We start from the raw sequence: 20,085 nt of genomic DNA, 5'->3' as shown, positions 1-20,085 counted from the left end.
CGTTTCTGCATCAGCGGGGACGTTAGATGCCCATTATCACGCCGTGCTCTGCGATCGACACAAATTCTCAGTAATAAGCACCTCCGACGATAGAGAGACAGGCCTTGGAAGATCTGTTCCAGAGCTGCAAAAATTCTGATTTTTTCTGGTGATTTCAGAAGCCCTGCAGAGCGAAATTTATTTAATGTTAAGGTATAAACATTCAGTGGGATTGATTTTAATATTGTGTTAAATATTTCGGTAAGCTGTGTAACATTATTATCAGGTGAATTTCAAAATTGCCTGCTGAACAGAAAATCACAAAAACTTTAATGAGTTTTTAGCATTCAGTAGACGCGTTATGAAGGACCATGTTGAATGCGAGAGAAGGCTGTGAGCTATGAAGGCCGCCTCAGAAGGCGGGATTCAGGGGATTCCTGTCCAGCAACCGCCGTGTAGGATGCGGCCAGCAGATAATAACGGTTCAGCAGATTAGCACCAGGGCAAAGACCTCAGAGGGGGAGTGTCAGTGGTTTTGAAAATACACGGTCAACAGGCGTCTGGCTGCCCCCTAACCTGCTTCACTAATGATGAAAATCGGGACTGTTCATCACTGAAATACCTGGTATCCTTGATTAATCAGCTTTATCTCCACATAATAACCCCCATTGTCGTTCCCTTTGGGATTTTTTTCCCCCCACCTCTTTGTAAACAGGCTAAACAGTTAAGATGGAGGGTACGCCACACTCAAGGCTGGTTCATACTTCTCCGCACGCGTACTAGAAGACGTGTCTGCCTCCGCGGACGAATGCCTGCTGCACTCTTGCGTCTGCGCAGCGGAGTGTGCGCAGCTCTGGACACACTGCGCATGAACGTTTCACTAGCGTCCAATTTAAACACCAACATGGATGCTTTTGACGAGCTTTGGGGTAGTTTTCAAACTCTACAGACTATTTACAATGTAATAAAACTGTTACATACATGTAAATGCGTGTGCAGACTTATTTCCAGCTGACCAAAGTTGGCAAGTTGACTCTCTGAATTTGTAAAGCATAGAGAAACAGACACAAACCTCACTACTGTTGTTCATGTGCAGGGAATATCAGATTAATAATTTATATTATTATTATTAGTATTAACAGAAATATAAATACAATGCGTTGTGCTTATGTGCAAATTACGCGGCTTGACCAGAGAACTATGAGTGTTTCCATGTCCGCATACGCAGAGTGGATACGTGAGTGTTTGCGCTTGTGCGGAGAAGTATGAACCAGCCTTAACGCTTGTGAGACCGCCGAGGTCTTGACTGTCAGGTGTCTCGGGTCTTTATCCCCCTGATAAGACCAGGGGAAACTCCTCCTTTCGACGGCAGATAACAACCCACTGAATGTGAGCCGCTTCCTGAAAACTCACCTCCTTCTCAGGCTCCTTCATTCTACATTCACCTCACTGCCTCTAGTCCTCCCCCCCTCCCTCCACCCTGATCAATCTTGCATACAGCTCAGACAGGCGTGCTGCTGCCTTTTCCGATTCTGAAGAAGAAAACAAACAAACGAACAAAAAAAGAAGCACCGTCTCCCACAAAGGTATCAGACCTGTCCTCCTTCGAGGGGATTAGAGTCAGTAAGGCGGCTCTGATTTCATACGTTGATTCTTATTGAATCGCGCTGTGAAATTAGCAGTGAAGACAGAATCTGTGATTGAATTTTTATGTCCCGGGTCGAGGCTGGAGAGCCAGTGCGCTCTGAATGACAAGTCACCCTTACGGATCGTCCCCCAGAATTGGAAACCGCACGCCGGCTCAGGTGTCTTGTGGAGCCAAAAGCTTGATAAAATCTCCGAATGTCACTAATATGAATAAAGAAATAAGTTCATTGCAGGCCTCGCCAGTAAGGCGCCTGGGCTGGGATTTACAGCGTTTCTGAACATGATTTTGGTGAATTACCATTTAAATCTGAGAGGAAAAAGTGCCATACATGAATTTATCCATTTATAATACAGTTATTGCACGTGTGTGGCTCACGTTATGCTTCTGTCATCATCATGTTAACATCATGCTAATATATAAGAATATCTTAAGTATAATTGGACATCTGGGGACTAGCATCCTGTTGTCCTCTCTTGTACCCTGTGTTTCCTGCAATAGACTCGAGACAGTAGCCCATTGCTGGATATACAGTTAGAGGAAACAGACGGGTGATTAAGCATTTTGACTAACGCGTCAGCTAGCAGGTAATTTTAAAATTGTACTCCACTAGCTCTTTGTTGATTTCTAACCCTACCACCTGCAAACCCTCACCATTCAGAAGTCTTAATGAGTCAAACGGGCTGTATCCAGTCGCATTGTGTGACCAAATACAAGTCAGAAATGAAACAGAACCAGTACTCCATAGCGCCAAATGGACATTATGCTAAAGCTTCACTACCAAGCTGTTGTCACGGTGACGGCCTGTCCATTTATCACCCTGAGGACTGCCGGGGAGGCTCGAGGTCCACCCAAGAGGTGGCCAGACCATAATTTAGGGTGGAATGTAAACAGGACGGACACATACAGTAGCTGCTTTTTCCAGTCCCATTTGCATGACCTGCTAACCGCTAAACCAATCAGTAGCCTGCCAAGCATTATTGACATTTGGTTTTGTAATTGGATTTACATGCCGCTTGACTAACTCGAGTCAGTGCTCATGCCTGTTTTCAATTAGCGATGAGATATGCTGAATGCTGACACAGGCCATTTTTCTTACAGAAAACCCAACCCGCGTTATTAACTAACTTGATTACAATAACACCTGCTTATGTAATTGAAATTAATTTCTACTTGCTCGGCTCAATTAGAGGCCACACTCAATCTATTAGTTCCCGCCGTTTAGGTCTGTCTGCTCCCCTATTTTGACAGATTTTACAGCATCGCTATGATTCTGGGTAATATTCAGTCAAGTGCGACTATCTTGTCGTGTCAACGTTTGGCATGTCTAGCCTGTCGGGCCGGGTTCACTGGCGAATTTCTGGCGTGTCCATTTTGAGCAAATGATCGTTCCATTATCAGCCAAGCATTAAAATGCCAAATGTGATTAAAAGGAAGACTGTTTAAGAATGTGATCGCGTTGCCTAGTGATCAATCAAACAGGTTTTGTGAAAATTTCAGGTACGAGCATGGAAAACCATTTTAATAGGAAATCTAGATACGTATCGAGCCTGCAATGGATATGTGGTTGTAGAAGATGGATGGATGGATGGATGGATCAATCTAGACAAATATTGTCTGTGTTGCTGTGTAGCCTATGCAATAAGCCAATTATTTCATATAAACATAAAACAGGTGTTAAATGTAGAACCATTTAGGGGAAAAGAATGGCATTACCCTGCAGAGCCATCAAATTTTCCAGTCAACAAGCCTGAATGTCCATTTTACCAGCCCAGTAACATGTAGCTAGTAGTAGTTGCTGGGAATGTCAAATCAGTTCGCCTTGTCTTTACCAGTCTGAAGGTCTTCCTGACCTGTGCCTCGCTGCATATTTTATTCCCCATTTAAAGAACCGTTTTAACTGAAGTTTTGCGGGCAGTTTTGAATAATGGCGAACGGATCTTAGCCGCATGCAAAAAAACGCTTAAGGACGACCCTAAGAGCACTATGGGGGAATAAATTCCAGCCTCGTGCAACTTGTCACAGAGGAAACATTAAAATACAGCCCAAGTAAGTTCTTCCCCTGCAGAGAAAATGTTATAAATCCATAGCAGAGTGAAGCCGGCGCCTTCCCCTCGTCCCCCCTTCCTGAATCATGCTCTCAGCCTAACACGTTCAGAACATTTCAAATGAAGCTAAGTTCAGGTGTCATATTGAATGAGACGGGAACTCTGCTCTGACAGGTTCAGGCTTGCTATCGCTTCAACGCAAAGAGGGAAAAAAAGAGAAAAGGAGACTAGCGATTCCCCAGAGTTAAAAGTGCTTCTTTGTGCTTTTTGTCTTATTTTTCTTTCCTCGGCATAGGTAGAGAAACTTTTCTTGCCAAGTAAAACAAAAAAATAAAATAAAATAAAAAACGGAATGAAAGTCCCTTACTGTAAGCCACACCTGTGTCCTCTAGCTGAACTGGATGGAGATTCTGCTTAGAACCCTGATAAAACTAAGCCTAAAAAATTAAACTAGCTAATGAATAACAGCCGTTTCCTCAGTTTTAAAGATCAAAAGGGGCACATAAATATTTAGTGTTTGTGGTAATTGCATTAAGACGTTTGTCGCGTCGTCTTCGTCTTCCCTGCAACTAAATGATTAAGGATGCAAATGTTTTACACAGTAATCTAGTCTTTTCGCCCAGATCAATTAAAATCGAAGCATCATCAACAAGCAGACCTAGAGATTAGAGAATTCATTTACCAATTTGAAACATTTTCAATAGCATTGTTTAGCGTCAGACCATACGATTTTATGATCTAAAATATCATATATAATATAAAAAATATAATCAATATAAAAAGAAAATCATGAAAATTAAATGTTAATAAATGCCATCCAGTGACATTTTGTACAGTACCCTATTAAAAATATCTTCATTTATTCAGCAGATGTTCAAGAATATTGTTTTCCCCCCATCCTAAACTTTAAATTATTAATAATCGAGAGGAATGTCGGAAAGGGCAGCGAGTCAATTAAAATTAATATATTTCCAATGGTTTCCGTAATGTGTCCATCCCATGCTGACCATGTATGGTGTTGCTGAAGATATCCCGCGCCTTGCAGTATATTAACCGCACGGACATGTGCGGAGGAGACGCGCGGCGCCTGGAAAGGCGGATCGCCCCGCTGCCTCCACATCTTGCCTAGTCTGTAAGTAATACGATCGTAACCTTTCTCCTTCAAAATCAATGCCCACATTTAATGTTTAGAAATGAAATGCGTGGAAGGCAACGCGTCTCACCCCTTAAACGCAAAAAAGAAGACTTCTATGGATATCTTTCGAAATAACCTCGCACGTGAAGCGTACCCCTATGTGACTGGCTGTATTTTTGATATTCCTGGTTTGTACCCTCACTGTGTCTGTAAAATGTGAAACATATCTCTCAATTGCATTTTATGTCGTTTAAATAATGCAGGAGCTGATTGGGGAATAGTTATTAATAGGACTGTCAATGATTTATCACAATAAAAGTCCCTGCTGGAACAGTCTTGTCCCGGCGGTTTCCTCAGTAGGATCTCCGAATAAAAGCACTCTCTGGTGGTCTGGTGACTTTTATCTCTCGCCCTTTTTCTTTCTGGCAGTGTTACTGAGGCCCTTTCATTTTCATTCTCAGCCTCAATTGTTACTTTATTGCAATTACGTTTTTCCACTGGGGCAATTGTGAATTAATTCTCTTTTAGGGGACTTAATGACAGCAAAGCTACGGAGAAAGTCAAGCAGAGACATTATGTGTCATATATATATCCATCTCCCATAACTACTTCTCCAGTGCAGGGTCCTGCTGATCCCCGGGGCCTATTAAAGGACTCAAATGACGGAGAATGACGGGGGACACCCAGGGTGGGGTGTCGGTCCATCACAGGGCACATTCACACACCACAGTCTCACACTCTGGGCAATAGAGAGACCAGTTCAGCTACACTGGGAGCCGTAATGCCCAACAAATAAACACGGGGAGAACATGGAGACACGAAGACAGGGCACCCTGAAAAAATGTCCCCTTAGCTCGCCCCCAACACCCTCCCTTTATATTACAGTATTTTATCTATTCAAGGGCCTTTGTAAAGTGCTGGCCCCTCTGACTGTTAAATGTCTGGACACATCAAGGCACCTACAAAGAAGAGTGACAGCGTCGCATCACATGACCTTGCCACCAGACCTAAACACAATAGAAATGGTTTTGGAGGAGTTTGACCAGAAAGTGAAGGAAAAGCAGCCAATGAGTGTTCAGCATATTAGTGGGACCTCCTTCAGGACAGCTATAAAAGCATCCCAGGAGGCCACCTCATGAAACTGCCGTAGGGGAGACAGTAGGGGCAGCTGGTCCCTGGAGCAACTGAGGTTAAGGGTCTTGCTCAAGGGCCCAATGGTGGCATCGCTCTGTCGACCATGGGATTTGAACCAGCAACCTTCTGAGTTCCACCCCCAAATTTTTTTTTATTTTTTTGCTTAATACATTTTTGGTTAGTACGTAATTCCATATATGTTATTTAATATTTTTGAAATCTTTATAATTATTGTAAAATGTAGAGAATACTACAAATAAACTGTTCTATGGGTAGGCGTGCCTGCCTGGTTCGACTGGTATATGTATTATTATATTACCATTAACCTAGTATAGGACCTTGGGGGCCCCAGAGCCTGTGTCAGGTAACAGGGTACACCGACTGAGGGTGGGGGGTGGCGATCCTTGCATGGTTGACCACCTCATACATGAGCATATTTATTTTTCATATATATATATATATATATATATATATAAATAAAATAAAGGAAGATGGTGTCTCCCTCCATGCACTCACTCCTCGCGGTTGATAATTCCTGAGCGCTGATTCTCTCCTGCCTCATTTCCTCCCCGACAGGTGCAAGTGCAACCTTCACGCCAACAGCTGCATCTTCAACGAACACAAGCTGACGTGCGAGTGCGAGCACAACACCACCGGCCCCGACTGCGGCAGGTGTAAAAAGAACTACCAGGGCCGCGCCTGGAACGGGGGCTCCTACCTGCCCATCCCCAAGGGGACGGCCAATATCTGTGAGTACAGGCCCCTCCCCCTTCTCCCCAAACCATCGCCATGGCGACAGACTCATCTCAGGGGTGGGTCAGTGCTAATGCAAATAAATAAATAAATAAATAAACTACGTAATATGATCAAATGACATGGCTTTGATTAATAATATTAAGCTACTGGACCGATTTGTGCAGGAATAAAGGAATTTCCATCTCTGGCTGGGTGTTAGACACTGATATATCAACATGCCTTGCCAGAGATTTTCGAATTATCAGCATGCACCTGTCAAAAAGCTTAGTGAAGCTGAGACCTTCGTGTCGAAGAGCGTTAACTACGATTAGTGCGTAGAGCCGTTCGTGAGCGGCGTGTTTAAACTCCTCAACGCACTACTCAGGCTCTAATATGCACATGTGGGGGGGGGGGGGTTCGACATAGCTTAAGGCAGATGGGTCTCCCACACCTGTGCTGCAAGTGTAACGTGGCAGGTGTTATGACGGTGAGGTCTCAGGGAAGGGTAGAGCGCACGAGAGGGGCGTCGCTGAACCTCTGGGTGGGGTAATTAACCTGAGCCGCCCTGTCGGAACACCCAGCTGTATATATGGGTAAAATTTTAGGTCACTTTGGTTGAAATGATCAAGAAAATAACATCTGTTTATTGGCTTACATGTGTCTGCGGGCCGGAAACTAGTGCAGAAATATTTTGATGACCCAGTAAATGTATTAAAAACCTAATTTGCATACTCCCCCCTCATAATTTCATACCACTATTAATTTCTTGGCAAAATTATAAATGGATAAAAGTAAACAAGGCAAGACAAAGCTTGCGAACAACACGCCATCAGTATGTGTGGATCAAGTCAGGCTTAGAAGTTCTGGTTTCCAAAGATCTGTAGACATTGGTTTAGCTGGTATTTGCGAGGCATTACACTCCACCGCAAAGCATTGTGGGAAGTCTCACTGTCTGTGAATGTTTATGAATATATTAACCTGTGAATTATTAAGTGAGTGTAATTAGGAAATGGATAGGCCGGTGTTGCGGTGAGCAGATTCTGTCCAGGCAGCCAGGCCTGCCGCTGATTGGCCGCCGCGTCTCTGATGTCCTTCCGAGGACCCGCACGCCATCTTCTTTTATCCTCGTCCTAATCTTGATAGAGATCTGGCCACATCTGTCAAATCCCTGGATCCGGGCAGGGGGCTCATTGCCTTTTTGAAACTAATGCAGCCCGTAATTCCAGCTCGGGGACCGTCGCGGCGGCACCCGGCTCCATCCAGATGGCGGGAGACGGGCACAGGAGCTCCCAGAATGCCGAGCGTGCTCAGGAGCAAAGCCTCCGCCGTTACATCCGCGCCATATGCTACCGTGGCAAGGCCGGCGCGACACTTCACGGGTCCGGGCCAAAGATGAAGTGAAAAGCGAGGAGGAAAGATGTGCCGCGTTCACAGGGAAACTGGCACTTTTATCCAGGAATATTTATTTATTTATCTATCAGCCCTGCTGCTGTGTCTCACAGAGTTGAACCCAAATGGGTTTCAGCAGGACCTTTTAGTGTCAACACAAACTCTCAGAAAAAAGGACTATCTATATCCCTTTATCTCTATATCTTTATAACTAGATAGATATATTATCCCTCTGAGCAAAGGCGTTTTATGAATCTCTCAGTAATGACGCGACAGAGGTTAGAACTGGGATTGACAGCCCGTTATTAAAATCCAACTGCGGGACGCATCTGCTCCGGAGTTATGAAGATCAGTCTAAGCGCATAAAAGTGCAATATTATGACTTGTCGGAAAGAAATGTATAATGCAATATGGCCGCGAGAGGCAGCGATGCTAACCTCTTCCTGGATCTAGCAGTCTGGAGGTATCCCAAACATGATCTGTAATTTTAAAAACAAATCACGGCCACCCTCATGCGGCCTTCGCCGCCAAGATATTAAACATATGGCACTCCTATGAAGACAAATTAGCTTGAAATATGAATTGGATTACTGTTTAATAGCCCTATATGGTCATCTGTTATGTAGTCACCTGAGAAAAGTGTAATAAATCACCATGGTACAAAATTATCGTCCGGCTCTTCTGTGCATATGTGTACCAGCCATGTGAGTACAAGACGCTTTTAATCAAACCGCTGTGTAGGTTTACCGCGGTAAACGGCCCGCTGCTTTTCCAGTTCGTACAGCTAGCCCATGCATTCCGAGGGCTTCTTTATAAATCTCAGACTGAATTAATTCTATTTATTACATCAATTGTCCTTGTATACATATGCGTCCCGGGTTACGATGGTCCATGTTACGATATTTCGACTTTACGACGGGTATGATTATTCAAACACTTTATTATAAAATAGCCTTTGTGTTAATGATTTTGCCCGACTGTAGGATAATGTCAGTGTACTAAGCGTGGTTAAGGTAGGCTAGGCTATGATGTTTGTTAGGTTAGCTGTGCTGTATTGGAATGCATTTTCGCCTTACGATATTTTCAGAATGTAACCCCATCATAACCCAGGGAGCGTCTGCACTTGGTGATAAATGTTTCTGATATATACAGCACCCTCCACAATTATTGGCACCCCTTGTAAAAATTTGTAAAAAGGGTTAGAAAAAAAATCCACCTTTTGGCGAAGCAGCCTCATCTCACACTGAAAAAATGAGGAAAAATCCAATCTTTCATTGAAATAAATTTATTCAAAGAAAAACAAATCCTTCATCAAGAAATAATTATTTCCAACAAAAACACGTGCCACGATTATTGGCACCCCTGCTTTTAATACTTTGTACAGCCTCCCTTTGCCAGTGTAACAGCACTGAGTCTTCTCCTATAACATTTTATAAGGTTGGAGAATACAGAGCAGGGCATCTGAGACCATTCCTCTGTACAGAATCTCTCCAGATCACCCAGAGTCCTCGGCCCTCTCCTGTACACTCTCCTCTTCAGCTCAGCCCACAGGTTTTCAGTGGGGTTCAGGTCAGGGGACTGAGATGGCCATGGCAGAAGCTTGATTCTGCGGTCAGCTAACCATTTTTATGTTGATTTGGACATGTGCTTAGGATCACTGTCCTGCTGGAAGATCCAATGAAGGCCCAGTTTTAGTTTCCTGGCAGAGGCAGCCAAGTTTTGATTTAAATGTCCTGGTATTTCATGGAGTCCATAGTGCCATGTACCCTAACGAGGTTTCCAGGGCCTTTGGAGGAAAAACAGCCCCACAGCATCACAGAACCTCCACCATATTTCACAGTTGGGATGAGGTTCAATTAATTATATCCATCCTTCTGTTTACGCCAAACCCACCTTGAATGTTTATTGCCAAAAAGCTAATTTTTTGTTTCATCAGACCATTGAATTTGATTCCAGTCAAAGTTGTAGTAATGTTTTGCAAACTCCTGGCACTTAAAATGTAAGTAACTGACAGAAAAAGTTTCTTTCTGTCATACCTTTCAAATAATCTGTTAGCATGAAGGGGGCGTCTGATGGTTTTTTTCAGAGACGTGGTAACCCCAAGATTTTACGTGGTCTTGTAATTCACCAACAGTCATCCTTGGGGATTTTTTTGCCTCTCTTACGATCCTCCTCACTGTATGTGGGGGCTAAATAAACTTGGGTCCTCTTCCAGGCAGGTTTCTAACAGTTCCAGTTGATGTCCACTTTTTAATTATTGCCGTAATAGTAGAAATGGGCATTTTAAGGCCAGTAGCTATTTTTTTAATACCCATCCCTGACTTATGAAGGTCAGCACACTTCTCCTTCATTTGGTCTGTGTGTTCTCTTATCTTTCCCATGTTGATGGATGACTAAGGGAATTTGGCCTGTGTGTCTCCTCATGTTTGTACCACAGTTAATCAGGAAGTCGTGGATTACAGCTTGAAGGTTCCTATTCATTCCAATCAACTCACAGATGTATAATTTACAAGGGAAACATGCTTTAGTTACATTGTGTTCTTGGCACATGTGTTTTTGTTAAAAATTATTATTTCTTGATGAAGGATTTGTTTTTCTTTGAATAAATTAAATTAATTTCAATTAAACGTTGGATTTTTCTCATTTTTTCAGTGTGAGATGAAGCTGCTTCGCTAACCCTTTTCACAAATTTTTACAAGGGGTGTCAATAATTGTGGAGGGCATTGTATCACCTCACATAATTAGTCTAATTTCAAGGTAGATCATTCCATTGATTGGTAGATGAACATTGAGGACCGTTCCGTTAAGCTTTTAAGAAGGTAAAATTCTGGGGTTTAACAGGCTGACAGGACGGACTTCAGCCACGAGTCGGGGGTTGGGGGGGGGGCTAAATGCCAGCAGGATATTGAAAAAGTCACTAACGTGAGGATGGAGGCCTGTCTCTCTGCCTGCTTGGGGGGGGGGGGGGGGGTGGAGTAGTAGATCCAAAATAAGAGGCCATTCAGAACGGCTTCCTGTGTGCCGTGGGGTCTGAACCGAGTGCTCCAATTGGGGTCAAAGCCCGAATTTCTGACTGTGGGATTCTGCATATGTTAGTAGGTTAGCGGCCTTATGTTATCGGCTTGATGAGATGATCTATTCTTCATAAACAATCTGTTCTTCTTAATCCAAATGGAGAAGGAGCACCGACGCAGGCTGTCAGATCGAATGTCTTTCATGAAGTTAGTCGAAAACTTGAAACCGGCAGAACTTCTGCGGGGATCGTAACATGTCAGCGAGCGGCTAGATTGAAGGTGGATTGAAGCCCATTTCATGATTTGACTGGGAAACGATAGGGCATTGTGGGTAATGAGAAAGACGAAAGGGGGCTAATTCCTGATCTCCAAAGGCGGGGGCTGCCATTAGACCTCTGAACAGGTTTTTTTTTTTTTACCCATTTATACAGCTGGCTAAGTCGCTTCAGATGAAAAAGCATCTGAACAAAAGGCGAACACAGAAATGTCTCGGAATTGAGAAGAAAGATTTGAGAGTTTGAGTCATATGTTAAATTTGAGATGTCCGGGGGGGGGGGATCAGGGTGGGGCATGTGCTGACAGGTAAGAAACATGGACATTACCGGCAGCTTCGATTCATAAAAAAACATTTTTTAATTAGTACACACGGTCCCAGCTGCCAGGTGTCTTTACCGCGCCGCGACGTCGTTATTCATCCCAGCGGCGTGATCTGAAAATAAAGACGGATCGCTGTCTCCGCCCTCTCGGTTTTACGGGGCTCTGTTGCGAAAATTAGCAGCAACATATCTATCAAAATAAAAGTCTGATGAACCAGGATTATCGTTCCCATTGTAGGAGACAGTGAGCTAGATAGGAGCGGCCGCACTGTATCGGAGGAAAGCTCTTATCACGCCCGTGTAATGTAGTGTCCCTGGCATGTTTATGTACTTCCCTCTGAAGACCTTACTCAGTGCTCCGGACCCCTTAATGAGCTTTGTTTTTCAGCGCAGAGTCGTCTTCTGTCTTTTAAGAGGGTGTTGATCTCAGCGCCTGTTTTACGAGCATCTGGAGAGCCTGTAAAAGAAGCCATAAGCCCGGGTGTAGTGATGGGGTTTGCCTGATCTGCCCCCTCTTACCATGAGTGCATGGCGCCCCGATCCGGGGTGGGGGCACAGGCGTACACGGGCCCCTCCCTCTCCAAACACCAGCAAGCGCTAATATCCCAACCCAGAATGTAGTATCCATCCAGGGGTGCAGAAATCGGAGGGGCCGTAAACAGGGAGCATAATTGGATGGTACTGGATTAAGGGCCAAATATGATATGCTTTCATGGGGCCCGACATTTCATAGTGGTACTCCTGCACACATCATGCCCACAGTGTCAAGGTGAGCAGTAAAAAGATGGATGGATCTATTTAGGCACACGGGCTGTTGCTCTCAGTCTTTACCTGATGTTCCGGAAAATTCTCCAGTACATTATCTTGCAGCCATCATAATGTCTTAATCACGAGCCTGCCTCTTGAACGTGTGGGTGTTCGCACACACACACACACACACACACACACACACGCATGAGCGCAGGGCCCTGTTACCAAAACGACTTCAGTTCCCCCGGTGATGCAGTGACACCACAAAGGCTCTCTGATCCCCCAGCTCTCTGCTGCCAGCACTTGACACCCCCTTTGTCACAAATCGGATGATGGATGGCTTAAGGGGGGGGGGGGGGGGAGGCGGTGGCCTAATCACTACCTCTCCCTGGCACGGAAATTCACCAGATAGGCTTCTTCACCCTTTTCTCGGGCAGCGCTGGGGGATGCGACTCCTCACAGGTGGGTTTGAGATCACCGCCAGCCTGCCGGACATCCAGGGCAGAGAGGCGAGCTGACGGGCCGCGTCATGCGACAGCTGCGGCATTGACGAGCTTCACTGACACCCAGCTGGTGAAGCCTGGGCTTAAGTGGACTGTTTACGAGATTTACATGGCGGGGTGCACTGATTGGTGGGCTGACCATCCAATAGGATTTCATCCAGCCCAATTTAGGCCTCCAGAACAGTGATATTACTTCTGTGTTAACAAGCAAAGACAGACAGATGGATGGATGGACAGTTGGATGGATGGATGGATGGATGTATAAATTAGGGAAATTAAGGATTATGAGATAAATGTAATGTTAGCCAAGTTCATAAGAAAATGTTATGTCATGCACCCCGTGATATAAATTACATATGTTTGAGTATGTGTGATGGACATAATCCGGTATAGGTATTCATAGTGTGCTGCAGTCTGTTTTATATGCTGTCCAGGATTGTGTTATGGCTGGAGTGGAGGCTGTCATGTTGAGGGAGGGGGGGCAATAAATGGGTGTGTACCAAATGGATTGTGTTTATCATCCATCTTCCATAACTGCGTATTCAGTACAGGGTCTGACTCCAGAGCCTGGATGGGGACATAACTCGGTGGGGTGACAATGGTTGGGGATAATCTCCCAGTACGGCCGATTCTGGGGGGGAATTTCACCCAACAGCATGTTTAGATTTGGGAAACGAGTTAAACACCCATGGAGACTGGGATGCGATGGACATGCAGAGACTCAGGGTGTGATTCCAGGGTACATCACTGCAGTTAAGACGAAAGTGCCCTTATGATATCTCCCTGAACCTGTCACACCGTGTCACAACACTGTGTCATAACACTGTGTCATAACAGGGCAGGACGGATGACCAAAAATATTTTTCTGGCACAGCTCAGACATCTTAAGAGGCGATCTGGCCCACAGATTGATCTCACTGACAGTCGTCTGTTGGGTTGGGGGGGGGGGGGATTGTTGCCGGGCCAGGAGCCTGAAAGCACTGGGGGGCCGGAGCGGGGCAGCCAGGCCGGAATTCGACAGACAAGAAAAATCACGGCGAGAAGTCAGGCAAATTTACCGCCGCCAATTTGTGTGATTCCTGTCATTCTGGACGAGACACATCCACAAATAAATAACTTCTACTAGAAATACCAGTTTATATTTACAAGGACGGTTTGTTTTGAAATGAAACACTGTGAAGCTCTGAAATATGCAACTTAGTCTCCTTATGCCAGATTTTTTTCTTTTTCTTCATGTTGACCTTGATACTGACCACGTTATGAGGACTGATCTTGCTAAACCGGTGGGGGGGGGGGAATTGGCATCCAGACAGGAAATGTCAAACATTTAGGTACCGTCAATGGCATGGGGGGGGTCTATGGTAGTTGTTTTCTTGATGCATTTGCTTGCATCATTGAACATAAAAACAGTTGGATCAATTGAAGATTGGAGCATAGCCTGCCTTCCTGATGGCAGTGATAGTGGTGAACCTTCTCTGGGCTGCTAGAGAGCATGACCCTGGATCCGTCGCACCTGGGCAGATTCCACTGCCGGCTTGGTGCCCATTTTGGCACAGAGCATCATCTGTTCTTCCTGGGGATTCAGGGAGGGTCCCGGATTTGTGCGTAAATCTCTCCGCATGCCTTTGGTGTTCGGAGGGTGTTATGATGCGTGAGTTTGGGTACACTGTTACATCCGATGACAAATCTTTAGTGCTCACATCAAAAAGCACCTGCAAGAATGCTCAGGCCTGTGTTATTCGTCGTAATTATCTATATCGAAGGCAATGGAGATCAAAGATAACAATAGATTCTGAATTATCTTCTATACAACAGGTAAACATGCGATTTTCACGTGTGTGTGTGTGTGTGTGTGTGTGTGTGTGTGTGTGTATCTATCCCTTCCTGAAAGCAGCGGTTCATGACTGTCTTTTAACGTGTTTTGTCTCTTTTTTTCCAGGTATTCCCAATAACCTTGGTCCAGTTAGTAAGTAAAAACAAGAATTCCCTAAATGAACGTGGTAGAGGAGTCCCTGTGCTTTGTCCACCTGGCATGAAATGTTCATTTCTGGTGTATTTCCTCATCCCACGCTGACTAATTGAAGTGACCTGGAAATGATAAGTGCCAGTAAAAGGTCACGGGCACTTAAAAGGGCCTCACTGAATGGCGATATGAGTCTCCTGAGCCCGACTGCCTGCGTACACAGAGGGACAAGTACAGCAGAATCAGTGTTAGAAGTATCTGAGAGGCTTTTAAAACTCCTCAAAAGATTAATCCCAGCTTGACTGGGAGCTGATGGCCGGTCACAGTCTGACATTCCTCACCTCTGGGTGCTTCTGGTCAGCTGAACAATTTCACGTATCACCTGCAGGGGCTGTGGGAAAACCTCACTTGCCAATTACGATGTCTGAGCATTAAATAGAGGTCTGCTCAGCCATCGTCCCAAAGATACTTCATTTTTAATACATGAATAATTAGGTCCAGCCCAATGATACAGACCAATGTTCCTCGATCCGGTCCTCGGGGACCCACCCAGACAGTCCACGTTTTTGCTCCCTGCTAATCAAGGACACAAAATACCTGGTACTGGTGTGTTGAGAGCTGGAAGGGAGCAAAAGTATGGACTGTTTAGAGGACTGGGTTGAGAAACACTGATTTAGACAATCATTCAGGCAGAAGCATAAGACGACTGAGTTGGGTTATTTCGCTTCCTGGTGGATTGTGGGAAAAGCCTTGAGTTCAGGAGTCAGAAATGAGCATTTCCATGAATGGGCCTTTCGGCGCTTTCTGCTGCTGTTCCGTCCCGAGCATGAGCTGCACGGCTCCGCCCCCTGCTCTGCATGCCCCTCCCCCCATCCCCCACCACGCTTAGCCGGTCACTCCATCCTTTGTCCTCCATGTTCACATCTTCATCCTTAATGGGGAGTCTCCATGCCGGGCTGGAATTTCGTGTGAATGGAAAAGACACGTGGTCAGTCAGGGGTAACAGTCTGGTACCAACTCCAGCATCAATTCTCCGCCTCCAAACTCAAATCCAAAAGGCAGTTTTGGGGGGTGGGGACACACCGCATCTCCTGCTGTACATGCTGAACAGCAGACTTAGCCAATTTCAGGAAAAGGAAACAAAAGTTATGACTCATAACCCCGAATAGACTATTCCGGAAAATAATTTTACCTTTTCATATTGTAAAAGTGAACACTGATTCACTTTTTTTCCTAGTGAATTTTCATATATATTTTATGCCCAGAGTTGCCCAGCCATAAACTAAACCAGATGGAAAACAAATCTTTTACTGCAAGGTTTCCTTGCGCCACTGGAGGGCTATTGATTAAGTGATTAAAATCTACCCCTTCTCCTTCAGTTGTACTTTACAAAATAATTAGTGGAAGAAGACTGCTAATGTTTATCAGAGCTAAGGTTGCCTTCGTTAATAGCGGCTCTTGAAACCGCTGTTAGCTGTGCAGGTATCGTGTTGGATAAGCAGTGCTCAGATGACACGTTCTTGAAAAACAAAGACATCGTCTTGTAAGCCTCCAGTTAAATCTCATTTCATTTGACTGCAGCCTTTACGTGTCGAATACGTGTCTTTTCTCTTCCCGACGTATTTAAATTTAGCCGCTGTTGAAAATGAAAACGAGAGACAGGGGTTCCCATTAAGGGCTGTGTTTCTTATGTAACATCATGCGACAATGGCAGCGATTAAAACCCTTCCAAAAAAAAAATACAAAAAAATGTTACGGAGCTTGAACTGGCAAACAAAGTGGATTGCACAGATAAAGCAGCCTTTTCATTATTATAGGCTACACAGGAAACATCTTTAAAACGCTCTTCACAGTTTATTCAAACAGAATTTACTTCACTGAGGCTGTCAAGAAGAGAGCAAGTGTTGCTCAAATGCTGTCACAATACACACACGTACACTTTAGGTTGCTGTCAGTATTTATACCACAGCGATTCAGCCGTCCTACACATTAATGCTCTTGTGTAGAATTATTCAGATTCTCCTTTGTTCAGATAAAAATCCCAGGTCAGTGAGCAGCATGCAGACACCGGATAATAATATTTAGTACTTCTGCCTGTTTGTTTGCTTTTTGTAGTGGGGGGGAGGGGGTGAGGATTTTTGAAGTTCCCCCGCTGCCGTCTTTGCCCGACAACAACGCCGAGATCCCCATTCCCAGCCACCACCACCCGCTATTTCCATCACGGAAATGCAGAAATTGTATGTAATTACGAGGTGATGGCACGCAGCGATGGCCTGTAAGCCGATACTTCACAAAATCATCAATGGTGATGATGAAATAAAGCTAACGTCTTGTTCGACACCCTCCTGGATGAGTGTAACCATCTCCAGAATCGCCGACGCAGGAGTCGGTCACAGAAAAAAATAAAGATACGGACCCTGGTTACATACAATGTGTCACCTTCCTGGTCCTCGGCTACGTTGCTCGTCTTTGTTAGGCTTGCAAGTCATACATGTATGTGCAAGAGCATTCTGACCACCCCGAGCCAGGAATGTGTGTAGATGTCTGTGTCTATCCCAGCCTGCCCCGCCCCGCCCACCCCACCCCCAGTCAGCCTATGTGCTCTGAATAACCCACAATCTCTTCCGATTCCATGCAGTTCGCCCGAATGTATCATCTCTAGGGGTGGCAAACCGAAACCAAGGTAGGCTCTGCAACTAGAGTAAGATGGTTATCAGACTAATAACAATCATATAATAATAATTAAGGAAACCAGCATTATGATAGAATTAGAAGCATTTAAGACAGTGTTTCCCAATCCGGTCCTTGGGGACCCACAGACAGTTCCTGTTTTCACTCCCTCCCAGCAAAAATGTGAACTGTCTGTCAGGGAGCTGGAAGGGAGCGAAAATATGCACTGTGGGCCCCTGAGAAGCAGGTGGGGAAACACTAATTCAGGACAATTTGTTTGCCTGTGTCAACAAAGACATGTAACACTGCAATGGGACAGTGGTTCCTCTGTAGTTCATGCCACTGGTTTAGGAAGCATGAGTGTTCTTCAGGATCTGGGCTGCCGATGATGAACATGTGGACCAATGACGTTTGAGGAGTCCCCTCGATATTTTATTAGCCAGCTTCTTATTGGACAGTTTTGTTGCCAGTCTTTCAGGTGGAGGTTAGACAAGGAGATGCTTTAGATTTCTCATTGTAAACAATTTCAGGTCCAATACACTGCACTCATGAAGCACAGCGCAATCTGGCAGTTGGCCTGTGTTTCTGCACTTCTTGTTATGAGGGTTAAAAAAAACCTTAAGCAGCAACTCTCAGCTGACATGGGAGCCCAAAACGTCTGGCATCAGGGTCTTCCAGAAGGGGTGGCAGCTGAACTGGGGCACGCCATCCCCCCTAGGCCTCACATGGAGGGGCTGTAGGGCGGCGCGACAGGGCGGGAGTCGCTCACGGCCAGATGACAGCACAGTGACTGGGCCTCATTCTTTACTGGGCCACTCGCTGTCAAACCAGAGTGTCTTAATCACGCCAGCGGGGGACACACGCTAACAAAATCAGAGGGAGGCAGCAACACGAGAGGGATGGCACAGGGCGGGTGGGGAATCTAGGACTGCGAACACAACAGAGCCGGCGCTGGGACCGGCCCGCATGCCGCGGCACCCAGTAGTCAGGAGTGTATTTTTAAACGGCACCGTTTCTTTGCGAGGGTCGAAGTAAGACATGTGACGTGCGACGGCGAACACGGAACGCGGTCACAGAGCTCAAGACGCGTCTGTGAGGAGAATTCTCTTCCCGGGAATACATATGCTTTTCCCCCAGACTGGAGCCTCGCAGCGTGATGCTTCATAAGACCCCCGGCAGGGTGGCACTTTAAGACCTTGTGCTTCAGGATCAGGTCTTACCTCCCACATATGGTTCGCATATGTGCACTTTTGCTGCTTTCATCGCGCAGTCAGCTACAGTAAGTTCCACCTCAGTGGCATCAGTTGCTTATTTCTTTCTTTATAGTCTGCCAAGTCGCTTTAAAAGTTGAAGGTACGAGAGGTTAGATTCCGGATCCCGTCTGCCTCCGCCGTGTCACATGATGCCGCGGCTCTGACATCACATGACCGCGCCAGCTGGCACACGACTAATCCTAACCTTTCCCATGGCCAGAGTTCCTGCCCTGCAAGCTGTGTTCCCCGCCCAAATACTTCAATTTCTGCTGTTTTTGAAAGCTAATTTATTAATACTTTGTTCGTATTTTTCTGGTATTTATATATAGTAGCATAAACATTTCTTATTTCCGGAGTGGTATTAAAATATTATGCATTGCAAATAAAGTTTACTGTTCTACATAGTGAAATTCAGTCTTAAATGTACATTTTCAGAATGTATTGTATTTCCATGAAAATGTAAATATGTAGTACATTTACAACCAGGTTCATTTGTCACAGTTAGTTCCGTTTTCTTGTTGTTCCGTGAAACAATTTTTAAGATAAGTGTGAGGAGTGAGGTGTACATTAGCCAGACAAGGGCAGCATGACAGTCAGTGGGTTTTAACATGAAATCATGTGATACAAGTCTGACTGCTGGTGCATCTGATAGATGGATCAAGGATCGACGACCTGCCTTTGGTTCGCTGCCAGGAGCAGAGTGGTTAAATACACCTTAATGTGTGAAATCTTAAGGTCGTTTCAAATTCGGCAGCTGTTTGTTTAAAAGTTCGATCAGGTGAGACCTCATCATGATCTATGATCTGTGTAATTTTCACCAGGTGCTAAATGCTATTTTTATCCTCTTCCATAAAACCTTAGCGTGCTCAGTAACAGACGGCATTCCAGAAGATAGATTCATCTGACACTGTGACTTGACGTCTGTCGGTCGGGTGTCCTATACGTTTCGGGTGACGTCTGTGTCATCAGTATCACTGATGCTTAATTGAAGATCGACCCCCCCCCACCCCTAATGACTGAAAAGAATCTGAGTTTGTGTGAGGATGCTCTCTCCTAGCTTGATACTTCAGCGTTTCAGTTTTGTTCTTTAGCTTTAAATTGTTGCGGTGCAGAGATATTTTTCTTGTCTATTGCAGACTCCAACCTGAAGAGGCAGCTCTTAATAAATGCACTCTAAATTTAAAAAGACAGAAAGCACAATATTGCAATTGCAATATTGCAATTAATCCATGCTCATTTTGATTTTGAATGCAGTACTGTAGTGTATCCAA

At 45.0% G+C, this 20,085-nt stretch overlaps 1 protein-coding gene across 5 annotated transcripts in view; it reads left to right on the top strand.

Moving 5' to 3' along the window:
* The window catches only part of ntng1b (netrin g1b), a 76,643-nt gene that overhangs the window by 45,400 nt on the left and 11,158 nt on the right, over nucleotides 1–20,085 (top strand). For 4 of the 5 annotated variants that reach the window (XM_023822321.2, XM_023822320.2, XM_023822324.2 and 1 more), the window contains 2 exons: nucleotides 6,518–6,690; nucleotides 14,868–14,894. In XM_023822321.2, the coding sequence (XP_023678089.1) occupies nucleotides 6,518–6,690; nucleotides 14,868–14,894 (200 nt within the window). Of the gene's footprint in view, nucleotides 1–6,517; nucleotides 6,691–14,867; nucleotides 14,895–17,529; nucleotides 17,575–20,085 lie in introns of all 5 variants that reach the window. The other variant, XM_072704317.1, reaches the window with a different exon arrangement.

Source organism: Paramormyrops kingsleyae, chromosome 21 (genome assembly GCF_048594095.1).
Source record: "Paramormyrops kingsleyae isolate MSU_618 chromosome 21, PKINGS_0.4, whole genome shotgun sequence".
In the NCBI taxonomy this organism is placed as follows: Eukaryota; Metazoa; Chordata; class Actinopteri; order Osteoglossiformes; family Mormyridae; genus Paramormyrops; species Paramormyrops kingsleyae.
The sequence above is the reverse complement of the archived record's forward strand: the minus strand, read 5'-3'. Positions and strand labels throughout refer to the sequence as shown.